This window comes from Antennarius striatus, chromosome 4 (assembly GCF_040054535.1).
Source record: "Antennarius striatus isolate MH-2024 chromosome 4, ASM4005453v1, whole genome shotgun sequence".
Taxonomy (NCBI): domain Eukaryota; kingdom Metazoa; phylum Chordata; class Actinopteri; order Lophiiformes; family Antennariidae; genus Antennarius; species Antennarius striatus.
The window spans coordinates 23208146-23229346 of record NC_090779.1 but is presented as its reverse complement, the minus strand read 5'-3'; the positions used below and the strand labels follow the sequence as shown (position 1 = coordinate 23229346).

At 44.9% G+C, this 21201-nt stretch overlaps 1 protein-coding gene across 2 annotated transcripts in view; it reads left to right on the top strand.

Annotated features, from left to right (window-relative positions):
- Positions 1-21201, top strand: part of kcnq1.2 (potassium voltage-gated channel, KQT-like subfamily, member 1.2) — a 117765-nt gene that overhangs the window by 24462 nt on the left and 72102 nt on the right. For both annotated transcript variants that reach the window (XM_068314002.1, XM_068314003.1), the window contains exons 12-13: positions 997-1023; positions 3490-3607. In XM_068314002.1, coding sequence (XP_068170103.1) covers positions 997-1023; positions 3490-3607 — 145 coding nt within the window. The remainder of the gene's footprint in view (positions 1-996; positions 1024-3489; positions 3608-21201) is intronic.

Below are 21201 nucleotides of genomic sequence, written 5' to 3'. Positions count from 1 at the left end.
ACATTTTCACACAGTCAACAGAGGCCCTATCCTAATTTCCTTAAACCCAAGATGGCTGCCAGGTGTCCTCAGCTGTCCAGATGGAAGCTATTAGAGTCTCAGTAGTGATTAGAGGTCATGGTTACAAGGTCTTTACTGCCTCAGTTGTCCCCTTTTCTTGCCACAGACTCTCACACTGGGCTTAAGTGGAAAAACTTTAAAACACTGGTTTGTCGAGGTTACAAGTGGGAATTCCTCGTTACGTCTCTTGAAGTTTTCCGACTTGACTTCAGACGCGACGAAGCCAAACGAAGGGTTTCTCTCTGCCGAACGAGGACAGATAAAAAAAAACAAACGTGGATTTGATGCACACAAGAAGAAAATCAGGTTGTTGTTCCAATGAAGATCTACGTAAACGCTCAGGGATTGATGTTGGGGTTTTATCATTTTAAACTTCCTGTGTTAAAAGACACCCCCTTCCAAATGAATTGACCCAGACTCCAGGTTAATACGTGGACTTTATGAGTTTTTTCCTGTCAGAGCGTGCAGCCATAAAAAGAGCTGCAGAGACATAAAGGCGGACGATCACCAAAAGAAGCGACCACTTAAGAGGAGAGACGTTCGTTTCCGGCTTAATTGGGTGGATCTTAGATGATGAACACATGTCTTAGTGAATGTGGAAAAAACAATCAAACCTCTTAGATTCCCATCTTGAAACGCGTACCAGGTGCCAACTTGCCTCACATGTTCCAATCGTTACTCCGGGATTAAACATGACCTGAAACTCGCCAGTAAAACTGAAGCTGGCGTTAGAATCAGGTGGTAATTAATTCAACGCCTTTGACAATTTAATGCGTCGCCGTAAAGTCGATAGTTTGGACTTTCCATGAGTATCTTGGATGTACTTGGAAGCAGATATTCAATAAAGGCGGAAATGATGTCAAGAAAAAGCAAAAGGATTCCAGGATTTGGGAAGATTGTCGTTTCTCTGACTGAAGTTTATGCCTTTCTTTGCAGGAATCGTGAGAATATTCAGACAACCAGGTAAGTTCTTCTCACTCCCCCATCACATGTCTGTGTAGGTTCTCGGTTACTTGGTCATGGTTCTCCAAAGCTGTTTCAGTCAATCCATTGGACTTCAAGAAAGTTTCTTGAAGATGTTTCGTCTCTCATCCAAGAGGCCTCTTCAGTTCTGGTGGTGGCTGGTCTTGTCCCAGCTTACTAACCCTGTGGGGTGTGGTCAGGGCTATTTGTATTCCTATGGTCATTGGAACTATGGTCGTTGGCCTCTTGGATGAGAGGCAAAACGTCTTCAAGAAACTTTCTTAAAGTCCAGTGGATTGATTTAAACAGGTTGGGACCCCCATCACATCCGATCCCAGGGGCCGGGTTGTGGCATCAGAAATGATGCTAAAATACCAGGATATTGATGCGTACATAGGTCATTTGGCAGCTCCCTCAACTTTAAAATCCATCAAAATATCGTGTGTGAATTGAAAAATTTGGGGTGACAATGAAAATTCAGTTAATATGTACTTGACTCCATGAGAAAGGAAAGTCGAGTATTCCAACATACTTTCCGTCAAACTTTTGTCAGGTCTGACTTCACTTCCATTTCCCACCCCTTACCTTCAACAGGCTAATGCTAATGCTATACCACTCAGAGTGGTTCAGATGATGTTATGTAGACTAAAAAACTCCACTGGGAAGGGGGTTAAATAATGACTTAAATCTTGTTTTTTGGGGTGAACCACTCCTTTAAGGTGAAAGTTATGCCAACTTTCAAGTGACGAGGAAACGAAAACTCTTTTTGTCATTATTAATGGAGCAAACACAAATGTTGGACGGACATGCGGTCACTGCGGCGTCCCTCCCACTGGTCTGGACCTTCTTTGAAGAACTCCTCTGTGTTAATCATTAGCTCGCCCGCCTTTTTCATGTGGCCCAGACAGTTTTTTAATTAGACTTGTTGGCTGGCGGGGGCTTTGTCCCCAGCCGGACCAAACCAGAGCTCAGAGTCTCAAACGCCGGTCCTGGGATGACCCGGCCCGCTTTCTTTACTGGAGGCTGTGCCAGTGCTGGGGGATGAGGAAGGGTTCTGGTCTGGATGGGAACGAACCCGTTTCCAGGGGACCTGGTCTGGGGGGGGGGGGTGTTTATAAGAGTCCTTTGTGGTGCTCCAGTGGTCAGACATAAACTGGTCATTGTTTGATTTAGTCGACTTATCGCTTCACTTATCTGTCTGGCCCCGCCCACTTTGATGTCTGTTAGAATCTCTCAATGGACCCCCCCCCCAACTCATTCCCTCTCCCCCCAGCCTCCCCCCTCTCTTTATGGACTTCTCATCTCCATCATTTTGCTTCCTTTTCACTCTCTCTTGATTATTGCTAACAGCTTTAGCCTGTGATGAAGCTAACGGTGGCTAAAGCTGTTAGCGCTCATCCCTCTCCTCTCTCTCCTTCCCGGTCATTCCTTCTCTTTTTCCTGAATTAGAGTTCTTTTTCTTCTCACTGATGGTTTCAGCAGTTCCTGTTTCCACTTTCCCTCAATGTGCATCTTTGGGGATGAAAATGGAACTTCCTCTCCAGCCGACACGTTCACAATCACCTCATTTCTGTTGTTTGGCTTCATTTTGAAAAAGTCCTTTTTTAAATTTGTAACTGACTGATAATTAACTGCTTTCTCCTCCTTCTGTCCTCCTTTTCCTTTTTTTCTTATCCTTGCATGCTGTCAGGCCCTCAGCATTCTTGGTCGTCTTTCGCTCTGAGCTGCCCGAGCTCTCCAGGTATCTTTCCTCTGCTTTAACTCACAAACGCCGTCAGCGTCTCTCCAATCACTTCATCTCTGAGCTTGATGCTCGATTATTTAGTTTCAACTTCAGGAACAAATTCTACCACGATATAAAGAAGTTCCTAGGAGAGGCAGGTCGATGTTTATTTGAAGCCATTACATGTCATTAACGTCACATGTATGCGCAGACTTCATTTCTAATGAAAGTGAAATAAATGTTAGTTTCTTTTATTTTTAAATTTAAAAAAAAATGTACTTATTTTACATAATATTTACATAATATTTTAATATTTACATATATTTAAATACTTAATATTTAATGTTTAATTGATATTTTAAATACTTAATATTTAAATACTTTTAATACTTTACTTAATATATAATTAATATTTACTTTTATATTTTACTTATTTTATTTATTATATTTTTCAAGCAAAAATCCACAACAACAACAAAAAAATTAAGTAATAAAACTAATTAAATAAAATACAAACATAAAATATTCCAAAAAAGGTGGTCTGGGAATTTTCAATGTTAGAAGTTGCTTTTGTAGAAAAACAGATGGGAAGTTTAAATATTATAAAACAATAAAGACAAGCATTAATTCCTTTCAGCCTATCTAGCATAAATAAAACTTTTCTAGACTCAAACACCCCTGAAGACTGACTTTTTATTTCTTTATCATTTTCATCTTTTTTTTTTTTTATTTCCTCCTGGCAGTGAAGAGGAGTCCTGATAACAGCACCTCCATCGACATCTCCCGCGCCAACAGCTTGACGGATGACCTGGACTTCATGAGCGAGGACATCCCCCTGCCTGTGGTGACACAGAAAACTCAGTAAGTCCCCCCCCCCCCCCCCAAAAAAAAAACGTCCCGTCTGGAGCCCTCATCTCCCTCCGATCCATCACCCGAAGCTGACCTCCATTCATTCATACATATAATACTCGTTTCCCTGCTCGTCACGGGGCCCTTTGTGGCACCGGAGAGCCCCTCTAGCTGCTCTCTGAGTCAAGTTGTTTTGTTGAACTCTCTCGAGGGTTAAAGAGACTCTCGAGGGCCGAGGCCATATCAGGTATAGAGAGTTCTGAGGGGGATTATCCCTTTAGTCCTGAGGGAAATGTCAAAGGAATCCCTCTCAGTGGTTGAAGGGCATGTTAAGGTACTGGATGGCTTGTCACCACATGCTGTCGTTCGGCGGAGAATTGGCTGCTTATTGTTTGCCGGATGAATTGTGAATGCGTTCCGCCGGCGTTCCTTCCTCCCTCCGACCCGTTCATTCATCCCTGAATGTGAAGCAGAGTAACTCTGGGTTATTTTCTACTTAAAAACAAAACAAAGCAATGAACTCCCTGAAGGTTCTCCTCTAACTCCTGTCCAATCAGCGTTAAACATGTCGTTTCTGGACCATCGACAGTTACAGTTTTGCTCCGACAACATTTCCACTCTATTGTCTGGTTTAATCCCGATGGCGGGAATGTTTTTCCCACCGGGACGGCATCACGTTGCACCATTACATCCAGATTACGGGCTTTCAAAGGGATTCCATTGCAACACAGGACTGTGGTAGTGTATTTATGGTGTTCCCTTACATTACATGAGAAAAACATTGTGAATCCAGCACCTGTTAATGCCTCAGGCCACGCCCCCTGAGGGGCGGGACCGCTGTAGTCCTTTAGATATTACCAAGAGCATATAGATTGAAGTTTGTCAGGTCATTTCAGGTCGTTATAGGTGGTGGTTAAATGTTTTTAGATGAAGTTCCATAGATAGTTATGAGACTCCGTCCTGGAATAATTGTAGTGTTGCTTTTTAGATCAATAATCTGATCAAATCTCATGTATTATTATAACATTTCCGTCTCTTCTATATCTCTGTGACACTATCGTCATAATTCTATGTTTGTTTGTTTAAAAGCAGATTTTTAGACTGCAGTGGAATCTCAGACACAAAGAAAGCCCTTCGCTGTCACCATGGCGACCGTAAACACTCGTGCGGGACTTGTTTGTTTGCCCAGCCCATTTGTAAATGAGGCTTGACCTCTGCTATGATTTGGTTTGATGTGTGTGTGTGTGTGTGTGTGTGTGTGTGTGTGTGTGTGTGTGTGTGTGTGTGTGTGTGTGTGTGTGTGTGTGTGTGTGTGATGATTAAACCCATTTTAACATTGGCAAGATGTTCTGAACTATTTTAATGTCCTAACTTGTGTTTGATGTTATTTTTCTTTATTCTCTTGGGTAGTTTGTGGGTTTAATAACTTAAAAGACAAATTAAAAGGATTTATTTATTGTAATGTTATTTAACATTGAGCAGTTACATTTATTTTACATTACATTGAGTTACATTTAGTTACATTTATTAGTTACATCTGGCCCTTTGAAGGACAGCCGTTATTCTGATGTGGCCCTCAATGAAAATGAGTCTGACACCCCTGATCTACAACAACCAGAATCTACAACAGCAGAAATAATGGATGAGACTCAGTCTGATTCATTTCCTCTTTTGGACAAAATCAGCCGTTTCAACTAATTCCATCTTTAAACTAGAAGCCAACGTCTTTTCAGTAAAATTCAACCCTAGTGGAAATTCCCTAAAGAAAAAGTCCTGCTTCCGTCTTTTTATCCGCGTCCGCTCAACATACATAGACACGTCTCACCACACGTTTTTCCCAGTTTCATGGAAATATGACATTTACCTGCAATTTATAGAATTGTTAAAAAATAAATCCTCTACAGGAACGTAGGAAAAAATTTCTAAATACACAGCTTTACCCTGATCCTGTTTGAAAGGATTCCGAGGGATCCTGGTTTGCTTTGGGCTCAACCGTTGAATCAAGTTTCATTAAGGGCAGTTTTTGTGTAACGGAGCGAAATAGTCAAACATTCCTAGAAAAAAACCAACAACCTGGATTTGTCCCATAATCCGGACCAAATGCAGAAGTTCCATCCTGCAAAACTCCTAAACTCTCCTTTAAGTATCATGAAAATCCATCAGGAAGTGTTTGAGTCAAGTTAACAGTGGAGGAACCTCTACCTTCCCAGCATGTAGGGTCCATATCAGGAATTAAGAATCACTTTGTCATTGTGAAGAGAGAGTGATCTCCTTAGATCAGTGGTTCTTAACCTTGTTGGAGGTACCGAACCCTCACCGAACCCCTCGGGTTCGATCGAAACCCAGGTTAAGAACCACTGCCTTAGATCCAGACACATTTAACGAAAGAACAGAACGAGACAGCTGAAAAAAGAGAATGGATAAACAGAAAAAATAGATAGGAACACAAAGGGAACAGGGCAAAAGGGCAGGATGAAGACTGTCAAACGTTCAAGTCACAACCAGGTGATCTGGCATTGTTCCTTTGTCGTTCGGTTTGTTCCCCCGTCTTATGACACGGTAGCATTTTGATGATTAAATGTTGGGAAACCTCCGAAACCCGAAGACGGTTTTGGATCGGATCGACTCTGATCGACGTCAACATTGGGTATGAAAAACATTTACGCCCACGAAACGGAGACATTTTCCTGCTTCTGTCCGCGAGCACCGGACCAGTGAAGTGTGTCATCTTGTGACCTGAAGCCTTCCTCTTCCTCCTCCTCCTCGTCCTCGTCTTCTCTCTGACCTGTAAAAGCCTGCCTGGGCCACCTGCAGGCAGCTCTTAATTAGTTCCCCTTGTAGCCGCTAGCCGGAGATAAACAATGAAAACCCACTGCGGCTCCGCATGAGGGACCGCCGGCTGGGACTCATGCATCACGGCTTGTCCTCCTCGAGTGGGGGGGGCCTCTCTCTGCCGAGCAACTGGCATCTTTTGTGCACAGCTCTGAACAAATTGACTTTTTGTCTGCCTGGCCTCTGTATGGCTGTCTTCTACACTGTACCCCCATATTGATGGCGCCGAGGGGTGTCTCAAACATATGGTGTCCGGTCAAGAGGAAGAATCTCAAATGCATTCATGCTGTCCTTCTTTAAAAGCATGGATATTTATAAGTTGACAAATGTTGGTGGTACAAATCATCAGCCCAGAGGTACCCCACCCCCCCATACCCTCCGTGTTCTCCGAGTTCCTGCTCCAGAATGAGCTGACTAAGACCTTCTTTAACGGGGCTTTCTGTAAAACTCAGCAGCGATTCTGACGTGAAAATATCCCATAAATCCTCTTAATATTTTTGGCTTTACTGCCGAGCAACAGAATGACAAACTGCACAAGGAAAGGGCCCCCGTTTCAGGCACCAGACACAAATACACAACTACGTCCAGGCAAAGTATGAGGTAAGATCCGTGGCCTCCAGCCTGGGTTCTGCTGCTTTATGAGAAGATAGGAAGAAACCCAAGAAAAGAACAAATTGTGCCCCAAGTTTCTTGATGTTCTGCCAACTTCTGGGGCAAAGACGTAAAACAACGAGGAAACAGATTGATGTTCTCTGGACAGCGGAGCGATTCGTGAAGGGAACCAATCGTTAATGTGCTCGACCGGATCGCCTGGATGCGTTTCAGTTTTTAACTCGCTCTCACTCGAATCCCAATCAGCAGGTAAGGATGGATCCAAGTTGGTGTCGGCTTGTTTTTGCGGGCGTTACGTTATTTGACCGTGTCTGATGTGAAGGTGGTCACACTCCAGCCAGAAGCAGTCATGTCACTTCTTCTGTCCACCAGTGGGGGGCGTTGACGTTGAAGTAAAGGTCAAGGACCATTGGCGAGCGTTTGTTTCGAACGTTGTGGAATGAAAACAAGGAATGATGTCGTGTGTTTAAAATCCGTCTGGAGTTCATCCACAACAACCCAGAGAAGAGAATCAGCGAGCCGTCGTTTGTGACCAACATTGACACCCAAGGCAATAAAAGCCGTTTCCGTTAAGGACTCGATTATAGCGTGAACGTCGTCGGCCTCGATACTGGACATCTTACATTAATGAAAACCCTCCAGTTGTTCTGTTTACTCCTCGCTGCTTGCGTTGGCGGTTCTGGGGGGTTTATGGCCGCCCCATCAGTGACTCAGAAAACAGCCGGCTTTATGGCCTCTCGCCGCAGTTTGGAAAATACAAGCAAGAACTGCATTAAGAAAGCATCCAGCGCTCGTAACGACGCAGCAAGATGTCAAACCGCCGCATCTGGCCTATCTGCTGCTCCTATCGTAAAAGAGTCGTTTTGGACCGATCAGCTGGTCTTAAATTGGGATTGAACATAGTGGCAGAAAAAGGCAGACCGTGCAATGGTTTTCTGTTCCAGTATCCCCACTATGGTGCAGTGGATTGTGGTCCGATCTAGAATCAACACGGGTAACGACCAGGGAACCAGATCGGACTGAACCGAAGCCAGGAATAGTCTCGTAAAAACAAAAGTTGGGGTCGTTTGTTTTCATTTTTCCCCTGAGGTTGAGTCGGGTCGTCTGTGACGACGGGAATCAGGGGTTAAAGGTTTGGATTAAAGAATTAAAAGCACTTAAATTTAATGGATGGAATGGTGTTCTTTTGTTGTTTACACTTTTACTTCCTGTCCTGCTGTCTGCTTGTTGTTTATGAGCTAACCAGTAAAGGCCGTCAGACGCAGACTCCGATTGGTTGTCACTCTGGAAGTTGCTGTTTTCCCAACACGAGTGGTTGATTATTTCTGTGATGTCATCACCGCCTCTCTTTTGTTTGAGGGCGTTTAGAAAAAAACTCTGACCCGAGCGCTGCTAACAATTACACACTCTTGTGGCGTTTAGTGTTTCTGTTCTAATTCCGTCTTCCCTCGCGGCGCTCGGTTTGACGATTTGTTTTAATTCCGTAATGCTGGTCCCAGCGGGGCGTTATAACACCGAGGTTAAACACACAAATTAAACTCATTAAACCACACAATTACAACATTAAATTATTAGAGTTTGTCAAAATAAAAGCGGTTTTCCAGGGGAGATTTATTTCCTCCCAAATGCAACTTAAAAAGGACTTTTTAAAGAATTGTGAACTACTCCAGATGATTTTGTCTTTTGTTTTTTTCCCCTTTCATTAAATTAATGATCGGAAAATTACAGAAACATCATTAATGACTTTCAGAGTTCAAACGCGTCACTCCCTTGGCACCAAAATCACACCGATTACTGGAAACGGTTTAAATTCCACAAATACCTGTACATAAACAGGAAGGGGAGGAGTCTGGCGTTTTGGCTCTCTATTGACGAGAAATGGGAATGAATGATATTGATCGTAACTTATGGATAACTTCTATCACCACCAGGATGATTTTACTCGTCCGTTCCTTCCTGGAATCCGTTGCTAGTTTTCCTCCGGAACCAAACCCGGGGGCCCGTCCCGGTCGTCTCCTCGGAGGATTCCCAGACTTGATATAGATGCTTCCCTGTCTCTACAAGGTGTGACCCCCCAACCCCGCTGTGGTATTAGAGGCACCTGTATAAATACTCTATCGTTTTATGTGTTTCCCTCCTCTTCTTCACTCCTCTTAAAGAAAACAGTCATCACCGGCGGCACCTGACTGGCCTGTTTGTACAGCCAGGCCTGCAGCCTTCCATCGCTCTTCCTTCTGGTTTTCTTTGCCCTCCTTTTGGGCTCTCAGGTTCTCAAAAACTCCAGCCGTGCATTTTGATGTGGCCTGGTGGTGCTGGCGGTGGTGTGTGTGTGTGTGTGTGGGGGGGGGGGGGGGTTTATTCAGGTGTGGCGGCCAGTCGAGCCACCGCCCAGCCTCTGATGTTGCGTGGATTTGCAGCCAAGTGCCGTAGCTCCATCAGAGGGCCCAGTGTTCCGGCCCCTGTAGATGAATAGAGGACCTGTTGGTGGATTTCTCCCCCTCTTACAAGGAGGGGCGTGTTGCTGACCGGGACGACAATACGAGCCCACGCTTTGACCGCAGGGAAGCTTATATTATGGTGCGTTTGAGTGTCTCCATCCTTTGGCCGACCCACCCCTCAGAATGAACACCTCCCTGTGTGTTTGAACCGAGGCGGGGTCAGCGAAGGCATCAGGAGCGCCTCCTCCAATCCCCTCTGGAGGTTAGAGGGTGTGGACGTGTTGACTTTGGGAGGTGTGATTGTTCTAAAATACCCCCTCCTTCATTATTTGGGTTATTTTAATAACGTGGACATGAAGGTTATTTTTTTAACGTCTAAAATTGCACCAAAATACGTTTCACATCCAGACTGGAGGTGAAACGAGTGAATGTGGCCGGTTTATGGGAGGATTGTTGTGAAGGAACGTTTTCTTTTTCCCTCCCTGCAAGAATTCACTTGATCCAGTCGAGCTTTACAGCGACAGGAGAATAAATGATAGAATTCAGGTGGAATACTTGAAATATCAGAAGAAAAGGAGTGAAATCAGTGGAAGGACTGAAGCAGGTTTACTCGGGCTGTTTTCTCTGTGAGGTGATGAGAATCTCATGAATGAAATGAGAAGGGTTTTCTGAGAAGCTGCAGCAGCGTCCACTTCCTGGTTTCCAATTGAGCTTTGTTTCGTTCTTTTTTTTTTTTTTTTATCGCTCAAAACGCTTTGAAGACTCTTTGAAGATTCTTTCTCAGCGGTTCTACCGCTGCTGCTCGCGACCTCGCCGTGCTCGCTGTCCCGGAATCCGCTGCACTCTTTGCTTCTGAGAGAAGTCTAACCGCAGTTTCCCTGCGGTTTGATTTCTGACTAGATGACATCTGGGCGCTACGGAGAAGGCAGATAAGAAACGGGGCGTTCTCGCCGCGGTGCGTTCACTGCAGCTGCACATCAGGAGAAAGGTTATCATTCAGGAACCTGAATGCATCTGGAGCCAGTCTCTTTGGAGCACAATTGAAAATGTTCTGTAAATGTTTTCTGGACAATTGATGGAATTTTATAGCTTTTTTAAAAAAATAAAAAATTTTATGTTCCTCAACCTGTGAGAAGAAAAAGATTCAAATGTGATGAAACACAAATATGACTGAAATGAAATGGAAGTTTTTACAAGCAGTGTCAATAATCTGGACCGACAAGACAATCCTGAATAGAATAAATGATTTCATAATTTGAAATTTCAGGGACATATACAGATCAGAAGACACATTTGAAGAACTTAAGCTTGAGTTGTTTAAAGTTGTAGGTCAGCTATAGAATATAAAAATATTTCAAATTTTACATTTTATTTCGTGTTGTTTCCATGGAAACATGTTGTTCCTTGTTTAAAAGATACATCTGACACACTCTAATTCCACTTTCACCAAATTTCACCTTTCAACCAAACTAGTAGAATTTTTAAAAAATTCTTAATTTACTTTCCTTATCTATTTATTTATTTATTTATTAATTCATTCATTCAATTTATTGTTTTACATGGAAGATGATTTTAATTTTACACCTAAACACAAACACTCATTCTAAGTTTTTATTTCTGATATTTTATTTTCAGATTTTTGCCTCAAGTATTAAAAGTTTTGCAAATTAAATCACAATTCAACAATCCACTTCCTCTTTCTTTCAGCTTCCAGTAATTTAACATCTACTTCTCTTTTCTTTCATCTTCATTGATTTCTTTTTTGTTTGATTTATTATTTCATATTTCATAGATATAAACAGAGAATATATCAAACTAGAGAACCTGGAACCTGTTGAATTTCAGATAACCGGAGCGTCTGCCATTAAAAATAAATATATAAAAAATCCCCAAATCCAAGAAAAAAAAAAAGAATTTTTATCTGTGTAAAAAGAAAAAACAACTGTAGAAAAATAAAATGCCTGTTAGCAGATCTGCTGCTGGTGATGAAGAGGCTGCAGGTTTCGGAACCCGAGCTTCAGCAGCAGGTGGAGGAGGGAACGCTTCCCTTTGTGACCAGCAGGCTGCGCTGCAGCGACATCAGTCCTGCCCTCTCCCCTCTCTGGCAGCAGCGCTCCCAACGTTTGATTCAGGAGATTTTTGGAGCGATTTGATCGTTGATCCTCTGCTGGGTTTTAAGACAGCGGGTAGGAAGCGACTGAGGTGGAATGGAAATGTTCTGCCCATCATCACCATCACCATCACCATCATCATCATCATCATCATCCTTATCCTCATTATCACTGCTGCACGACCTCTGCTAGAAATTAAAAAAAGAGAAATGCGTGAAATTTTGAGACAAACCCACACGTTTCCTCCTCTGTCAGTTTTTTTTTTGTTTTGTGTCACTTTGTTCTAGTTGGAAATCTTCGCTGAGGGTGTGTGTGTGTGTGTGTGTGTGTGTGTGTGTGTGTGTGTGTGTGTGTGTGTGTGTGTGTGTGTGTGTGTGTGTGTGCTCCACTCGTGTCTGTCCAGTATTGACATGTCCCCAGGTTGTGTCACCTCGCTTCTTTCACGTCTTCTGGCTTCACGTTGACTTCCAGCAGTTGTCAGTGAACGTGTGTGTGTTGGGAGGTGAGGTATCTGCCTCTGGGCCGCCGCCTCGTTTTTTTTTTTTGCGGGGGGGGGGTTGTAATTTTTATCAGCTGCTTATGGGAAGCAGAGATCCTCCGTCAGACAGGAAGGCTCACTCTGCTGCGGTTGTCTTGATACCAATCCGGTGAAGGGATGCGGCGCTGGGATGTCAGACTGTATTAGTGTGTGTGTGTGTGTGTGTGTGTGTGTGTGTGTGTGTGTGTGTGTGTGTGTGTGTGTGTGTGTGTGTGTCCATACATACATCCAACCCTTCATTGTGCACACACATACTTTTACAACAGGGGTTCACCAACTGGGGGTTCGTTGGCCAAATTCGGACGTTGGTATTTGTTGTGGACTCACCAGAGGGGGGGGGGGCGTTATCACACACACATGCAAATGTTTTTATTCTTCTATTTTTTTTTCTCAATTTTCTAGTTTTATCAGTTCTGTGCGACATTTCACTTGAATAAATTTTTGTTTCCACAAAAAGGTGAAAGGGGTCTAACCCCCCCACCAAGTTATCCCCAGATAGATTCTACAGAACCAGCCTCACATGATCCGCAGAGCAGCATGCAGAAAACAAAGCTGTACCTGAACGTGTGTGTGTGTGTGTGTGTGTGTGTGTTTGTAGGGGGGGTAGTTAGAGTCTGAACAGGATATTGTAGCACCGGTTTCTCCTGAGGCGTTTTGGCTCTGTGGGTTCCGGAGCAGCAGCGATCCGACAGCCTCCTTCCCTGCGAGGGGGGAACCGTGTGATTGGATTCAACGCCTCGACGCGACGGCGTTGATGTGTTCCTGAACCACGTGACGAATGTCATCAAACCTCAGATGAGCTTCTGCCTCTGAAGCTGGAGCAGCTCAATCTAAATAATCAGATGCCCCCCAACCGATCATGGAAAGCTTTTGTCAGACGACTTGTACCAGAGGAACCTCTGGCTAGAAGAATAAACCTGCAGCTCCTGCAGCTGGAGTCCAATGGATTCAGTTCCACGTTTATTATAATGGTGTAGACTAGAGGCTGGTTGGTGGTGTGTGTGTGTGTGTGTGTGTGTTTGTGTGGGGGGGGTCATCTCAGAGTTGAAACAGATTTTTTTTGAAAACGCAACTTTTTAAAAACTCATCGAAAATGATTCGCGTCCACACGACAGCGTTTTCAAAAAAATCTCCGTCCACACGTAAACGCAGCAGTGCGTTTTCGAAGACGGCTATAAGCATGCCAAACCATGTGGTGGCAGTATTGAGTCAAATTTTATCCAATAGGAATCCTCCGTGTTTTGATGTCACAAGACACGGGCCCATAAATATGACGTCACAGAGGTTTTCGTCGCAGGCAAGATTCTTGCGTTTTTAAAAACTGGCGGATACACCGTTCACACGACAGCTCAGACCCAGCGTTTTTAAAAAGTTGCGTTGTCGTTACGGATATCCGCGTTGTCGTGTGGACAGAAGGCGTAAACGCAACAAAAAAGTTTTTAAAAGATCCGTCATCGTGTGGACGGGGCCTCAATGTGTCGTTATGCTAGGTGTGAACAAAGAGCTGATAGGTACTTTAGTAGGTGCACTGATGGGAGCGGGTTCGGACTAGCCTCTAGCTTTGGGTCTAGACTAGCCTCTAGCTTTGGGTTTAGACCAGCCTCTAGCTTTGGGTCTAGACTAGCCTCTAGCTTTGGGTTTAGACCAGCCTCTAGCTTTGGGTTCAGACTAGCCTCTAGCTTTGGGTTCAGACTAGCCTCTAGCTTTGGGTTCAGACTAGTCTCTAGCTTTGGGTTCAGACTAGCCTCTAGCTTTGGGTTCAGACTAGCCTCTAGCTTTGGGTTCAGACTAGCCTCTAGCTTTGGGTTCAGACCAGCCTTTAGCTTTGGGTTCGGACTAGTCTCTAGCTTTGGGTTCGGACTAGTCTCTAGCTTTGGGTTCAGACTAACCTCTAGCTTTGGGTTCGGACTAGTCTTTAGCTTTGGGTTCAGACTAGCCTCTAGCTTTGGGTTCAGACTAGCCTCTAGCTTTGGGTTCAGACTAGTCTCTAGCTTTGGGTTCAGACTAGCCTCTAGCTTTGGGTTCAGACTAGCCTCTAGCTTTGGGTTCGGACTAGTCTCTAGCTTTGGGTCTAGACTAGCCTCTAGCTTTGGGTCTAGACTAGCCTCTAGCTTTGGGTTCGGACTAGCCTCTAGCTTTGGGTTTAGACTAGCCTCTAGCTTTGGGTTCAGACTAGCCTCTAGCTTTGGGTTCAGACTAGCCTCTAGCTTTGGGTTCGGACCAACCGGTCCCTCTGAGCACCATGGAAACGCCCGGACCGGAAAGCAGACGTCTTTATTTGCTTAAGTTCTATTAGTAAATACAATTCAGTGTGTTTCCATCATGCTAGAGCTGTTAGCATGCACTCTTATGATAGCTATGAGAGCTAAATGCTCATTAGCTGCAAAGTGTTTGAAACAGAAGGTTCGTAATGTTTGTCTTCATTTCTGCCTTTCAATCAAATTAAATGAAGCGGTTTTTGATTTGTTTTGTGCTAAAGAAGTTAATTTAGTAGGATTATATAAAAATGTTTTACTGAAATAAACCGGTTTCCTTTTGGATCGAGAATTTTTTTCCTTCATTTCCAAAAAATTAGTGAAACGTCCAGTAAACTTTGTGTTTAGACTGGTGCTGATTGAGTCGGCTAAACTAAACTAAACCAAAGTAAAGTTAAGGCAGGCTTATCCATTCTCTTTTTTGATGGTGGATTTGCTCGTCAGCAAAAATGAAATATATAAATAAATAAATGGATGGAATTCAACGTTAAATTTTGGCAATAGTTTAGGCAATTTTTTAACCTTTTCCTCCAAATTTTGGGTCAGATGCAGCATTATTTTTACTGCTATATTTTCATTTAACCATTCTTAGATGTCTCTTGAACTTTTCTCCAGTTGTACCAAACCTGTTGAAGCAGTTTCTGCTGCTCGTAAAAACTTGCTTGAACCATTAAATTCTAGAGCAGACCCAGATTGGACGGTGAACCCAGGTTTGTTTGAGGGAGTTTCCATATGAAGTAACTAAGATATTATATAATAATGCGTGCACAGCGTCCTCTGTCGTATCCTGTCATTTATACATCAACATGGAGTTTATGAATGTTTCACGATCCGTTAGCAACCCGCCGCCGCCTCGCTCACAGCCCTCTGACCTCGACCTCCTCTCTTTCTATCCCGGGTCGTTCGTCACGTGTGCTCATTTAATTGCCGGGGTTATGACTGATGAAAGATGAACCCCGTCCCGGTGCCGTCGCTGGGAGTGGATTCATACCCCCCACCACCCCCAAGCAGGGAAAAGCAATAGGAAGCCGAAGCAATAAAAGGCTTTGACATTGATGGGCCTGTTTCCCAAACACTTCGACCTGAAGTCGTCTCCAGTCTGGCTGCAGGGGCCGGGGCTCCACTGCTTATTGCTGCGTCGCCGGGCCCCGGGGGAGGGTCGACGTTTGGACTCGCCCCCCCCGCCACCCGGGTCTGTCTGTGGTGGACATGCTGCTGCGGGAGTTGGCGTGGCGGTGAAGTGAGGTGGGTGAGGAATTTCTGTGTGTGTGGAAGGCCTTCAGCAAACAGCCTCACAGTGTGAAAGCAAACACAGAGACCCGTTCACAATGCAGGAGAAAGCAGAGGAAAGTAAGACGTGTCGGTTCGAAGCACACAGTCTGTCACAAGAGCACAAATCAAAAAAAGTTTTTTAATGTGTGACTGTTGTGTGGGGAGCCTGAGAGCAGAGGATCAGTGAAATAAGTTCAATTCATTATTAGTGGAATTGCGTTTTGGCTCAAATAGCAGGTAAAACGGCTCTGTTCACGTTAAATAAATTTAACTTAAAATTAATTTAATGCGAATCAATTTTTGTGTCTAAATCTCGGCATTACAATTTGTACAGACTACATTATATAATTCACAATATACAATATATTACATATATTTAAAACAGTAAATAAATTAATTTACCATTTGTTTTCCTCTAATTTCATGCATTTTATAATATTTATGCACTAATTTGGGTGAAGATGAACACCAACACACACCTGTTGATCTGATGTAAGTCAACTACACACTGGATCAACAGGTGTGACCTCTGACTCCTTTGATTCTTCTTTTGAAGTCTCATAAATATATTTTTTTAATTTAACCCGGTTATAGTTTGAGAATTGTTTAATAAAATAAAACAAATTTTTGGTTTCTTTTTCATCTAACTGTTAAAGGATTAAAAGCCAACACAACCTGCTTCTTAACCCCCCCCCCCCATCGTAGCGTTTAGCTTCCCTGACTGGATTAGGCTCATGCACAAGGCCCCACTCATTGCTTATGACAGGCCCTTATGCAGACACCTCCACTGCCACGGGCAATTTCTCTAAATACACAGGAGAGCTGGGCTGACCTGAGGAAGGGAGGATGGGAGGGGGGCGGTGGGGAAACGGGAGGAAAGAGGAATCCCCCCCCCCACCCACCCACCCACCCACACAACTCATTCAAGATCATGTAAAAGTGTGTTTCCCTGGGCAACGCGAACGTGAAAGATATTTAAAAAAAAAAGTCTGTTCCTGTCGGCCGCTACACTTCAGATTGACTTACCCCCCCCCCCCCCATCCTCCCGACCCCTCCCCTGTCGATCGGAATCAGATGGAGAGTCAGGACTGTCTCACCTGCTGGCCTGTGTTTCACGCAGCTGAAACTGATCCCTACTCGCGCCGCGTGTTTGCATGTTTGAGCGTGTTCCCCCGCCTCGGTCTGGAGCGCACGCCGACACGTTTGGCGTCAGCGTTCAGCTTCAGCTGAGCGCTTCTGGGAGCAGCCGCTTCCTGGTTTCACCTCTAATCAGACGGCTAAGCTGTAAGAGTCGGTCAGAACCACAGAGGTGGTAATACAGCAGAGTGTGTGTGTGTGTGTGTGTGTGTGTGTGTGTGTGTGTGTGTGTGTGTGTGTGTGTGTGTGTGTGTGTGTGTGTGTTGCTGAAGGCAGCTCTTGGACGGCTCGACTGTTGAGCATTAGATCCATGCGGGAATGAAGAAGTGGTGAAGGCCAGAGTTTGTGTGAGTTGAACCAAAGCGTTTGCACTTTCTCTCCAACTCCCCCTCCCCAACCCCGTGTTCACACACACACACACACACACACACACACACACACACACACACACACACACACACACACACACAAACGGCGTAATGACCAGAGCCGCTGAGCTGTTCCACATGTGTCGGGTGCGTCAGATCAAATTAGGCCCCGTTGACAAAGGGCCTTTTACACACACACACACACACACACACACAGGTGCATGATGGGGGATCTGGAGCAGCAGACGTCCAGCCAGTCAGCAAACAGCCGGCCGGTTAGTCAACTAGTCAACCTGCCCCGCATCAGGTTTATCGCGAGGGGCTGCTCATAAAAATTAGTCTGATAGTCGATCAATACCAGGGAAATGACTCACGTGTGGACAAAAGTGTTGGGACACCTGGACCTTACGGGGACAGGAAGTTTCATCATCATCCTCAGACTTCTCGCGCCAGCGCTGCTCTCTGATGTCCTAATTAGTGACACTTTTTTGATTGGAATATCTACAAACTCGGCCTCGACGCCTTCCGTTTTACCCGTCCAACGAAACCCAAAATCACAGCGGCGTGTTCGTCGTCGCCGCCGCCGCCGGCGGCGTTGGCAGAATGAGAAACGCGGTTTGCAAATATTTAACTCTCCTGTCCAAACTTTATTACATTCTCTCTCCAAGTTGTCACCTTTCATATAGGAGCATAAATCCCCCACATGACACACACACACATACACAGTGTGACCCCCCCCCAGGGTGTTGGGGTACCCATAATGCAGCTGCGGCGATGCCGGCTGAGTTATTGCATTTAATCCGTCTAATTGTTGGGATCGGTAGAATGGGACCCAGTCTGCCTTGGAACTAATTCTGTCTGGGTATTCTATTTAATTCGCCACACTGGGCCCTAAGCTCTTCTAAAGGCAACCCCCCCCCCCCTCCTGACATACCCCCCCCACACACACACCCTTCAAGAATATAAACCCCTTATCTTCTCCTCTCCCTGTCCTGCAGAACACTGGATGACTTGTGCTGTAGAGTGATTTCTCAACAGTCCATAAAACATTCTTCTGACATTTTGGGGAGGGGGGGGAGGGGGGGGGTGAAGGAGGGAACTTGGGGTGGGGTGGGGTGGGGGGGGGCAGAGATATCATAGGCAGCAGCGACGGATGACGACCAGCTTTGCCAGCCGGCGATTTTTTTTTAGCAATATCGAAGACGTCGGGGTCGGGGGCGAGTTTGGGAAGATGAGCGTCTCGGTCAGTGGGGTGCGTTTGATTGTCGCCACAGAGTTACAACACCCCCCCCCACACACACACACACACGCACACACACACACACAGAAACAAAGCGGCTCTAACTGGTCCGACTGGTGGGGGGTTGATTGCTTGGTTGCGTGGCTCAGCGTCGATAATCCGGCGCTCGCAAATCCCATGCGTTTAGTCAAATTATTCCAGGCCTTAAGGCCCCTATTGTGGCCCCCGCTGGCTGGTGCGGCCGCCGTCTGAGCCCCCCCACCGGGACAACAATGCCACCATTCACGGCCACTCGCTGCTACCGACTGGCAATTTCAGGTGTGAATTGGCTGTGTAGCCAGTGGCTTATATTAAATGACCTGAGACGTGACCTCAAAGGGTGAGAGAGGGTGATGAGGGAGGGAGGGGGAAGAGCTCTGCCGTCTCGGCATAAATAGGGCTGGGGGAGGGCGGCGGGGGGAGGGGGGGTGGCGTCAACGTCTTCTGGAAACTCTTTCGTAATTAAATTATCCTCAAACATGAATGGAAACGGAACAGGAAGGACTTACCTGCTTCAGGTCCTGGTTATTTCTGGATGGGGTGGGGGGGTAAAATTTCACGAAGAGGAGGGAGGTTTGGAACCATCTTTTCCTGCTGGACCCCCACCCCACCTTTACCCCAATAATGTGCTTTGAATCATATCTTCTTGGCGGACTGCTTTGCGTGGGCGAGCGCCGCGTCCCGGCCCTTTGATGGGAATCTGCGATGCACCCAAAGAGGCTTTTGAAGTGGCCGGCGAGGGCGCTGCAGGGGGGGCTAGTGATGGGGCTTTGATGTGCCAGCGTGTTGGAAGGTGGGGGTGGGGTGGGGGGCAGCTGCCCTGCACCGATCTGTCAGTAGCACAGCTGCTCCGGTCGCCCCGGCCCCTGATTGGTCGGCTGGTTGGCTCACCTTGTGGCTGGTTGTACCTGCAGGAGGAGGAGAGTCGGGTTTGCTTTGATTCGAGTTCTTGCAGAAGTAACCTGCGTGATGAGACAATGACCCCCCCCCCTGCCCCCCCGGACCACCGACGCTATTGTGATGTTGTTTTATTCCCAGTAGCACGTGGATGCAGCTGCACAGCGTACAGTTTCATTTCATTCATTTCATTTATTTCCCGACGAGCAGCTCGTCGTGGTCGTCTGTGTGCACGAGCCCCTGGGAGTCTGTCAGCCCCACCAATGGAGTCGGTTTTCTCTGCAGCTGCACCAAACCATTAAAAACAGCCCGTGTGTGCTAACCTGTTGGGTTTCAGTTAAACTCAACCTTGGCTCAGCTCCCCCCCTGGAGAGGAGGGAAGCTGCAGCGTCGACATTTAATCCATAGTTCACAGGAGGATGAACTGACTGTATGATTATTAACTACACTGAAATATCTGCAACCCCTATTATAATAATAAAAATACAAAAAGGTCATACAATTATTGTAGTTTTAAAAACAGTAATAATAATAAAATAACAAAAACAAAAACAATAATAATAATTAATAGTGATGATTGTAACAATACAATAAATATTACTATTAATTATTATTGTTGTCGCTAAAATTAAAAAATGACAACAATGATGACAATAATAAAATAATAAAAATTTCAATACTAATAATAGTAATAGTATAAAAACTACAAATTATTATTACTGTAATAGTAGTATTATTTGTATTATTACTATAACAATAATATTATTATAATAAGTCTTTATATTTTTATGATAAATGTTACTAACATTTTAGTAACAACAATAATATTGATAATTATTATGATAAGATTAATATTGTTTTTGCTGCTATTCCAAAATTAATGACAATTATAATAATAAAAGTAGAAAAAGTACACATCTTATTAATCTAATAATAATTATTCTAGTAGTACTACTGCTACTAATAATAATAATAATTTGTTTTTGTTAATGATTTTGTGATTATTGTTTTTGGTAAATTTTTATTGGAAAAAATAACTAGTTTTTCAGAAATTGGAAATTCAGTCAGAACAAATTCAGTCAGAATTTTCGTTCTTTTACACACACACACACACACACACACACACACACACACACACACACACACACACACACACACACACACACACACACACACACTTGAGTTATTCTATGGACCAGGTTTGGTTCTTGCATCCATGACTCCGCCCTCCTGACCCTCCATCCAGGTAACGCTAACCCATCACCTGAGCCTCTTCAGATCTCCTCTGCCCTGCGACTCATCCCGGTCAGACGATGCTGCTCTCCTCGATTGTTGAGCAGGTCATTATTTCAGCGTCGGACCCGTCTGATGACCTCTGCCTGACCTCTGACAGCCAACCCTCCATCTCCATCACATCTGCGGCTGGTTAAGTGAAGGTTGTATTTTAGGCCTATTATAGTCAAAGAGACAACGCTGCCTGACTTCTCGTTTGACCACTCACCCCTATCTGACTTGCACATGTGGTCGGTCGCCGTGGCAACGCGCTGAAAAGACTGCTTCCTGAGACTTTGTTGTGTTTGGGGCTTGGCAGGGCATTGTAACCTAGATATTATTTTTAGTCTGTCAGCAAAGGCCCAGTGTGTGTTGATTTAGGATGTGAGCCTCTCAGCGAGCAAACACACACACACACACACACACACACACACACACACACTACTCAGATCAACTGAGGCTAACGCTATCAGACGTTTTTAAGTGAAGTCTTGACACTGTGCTCGTCCAGACATCTGTGGCCGACCCGAGGTCATGGACGCCATCCCCTCAGTGATGTTATGAGAACAGCGTCCGTCAGCTGTGTTGTCCCACA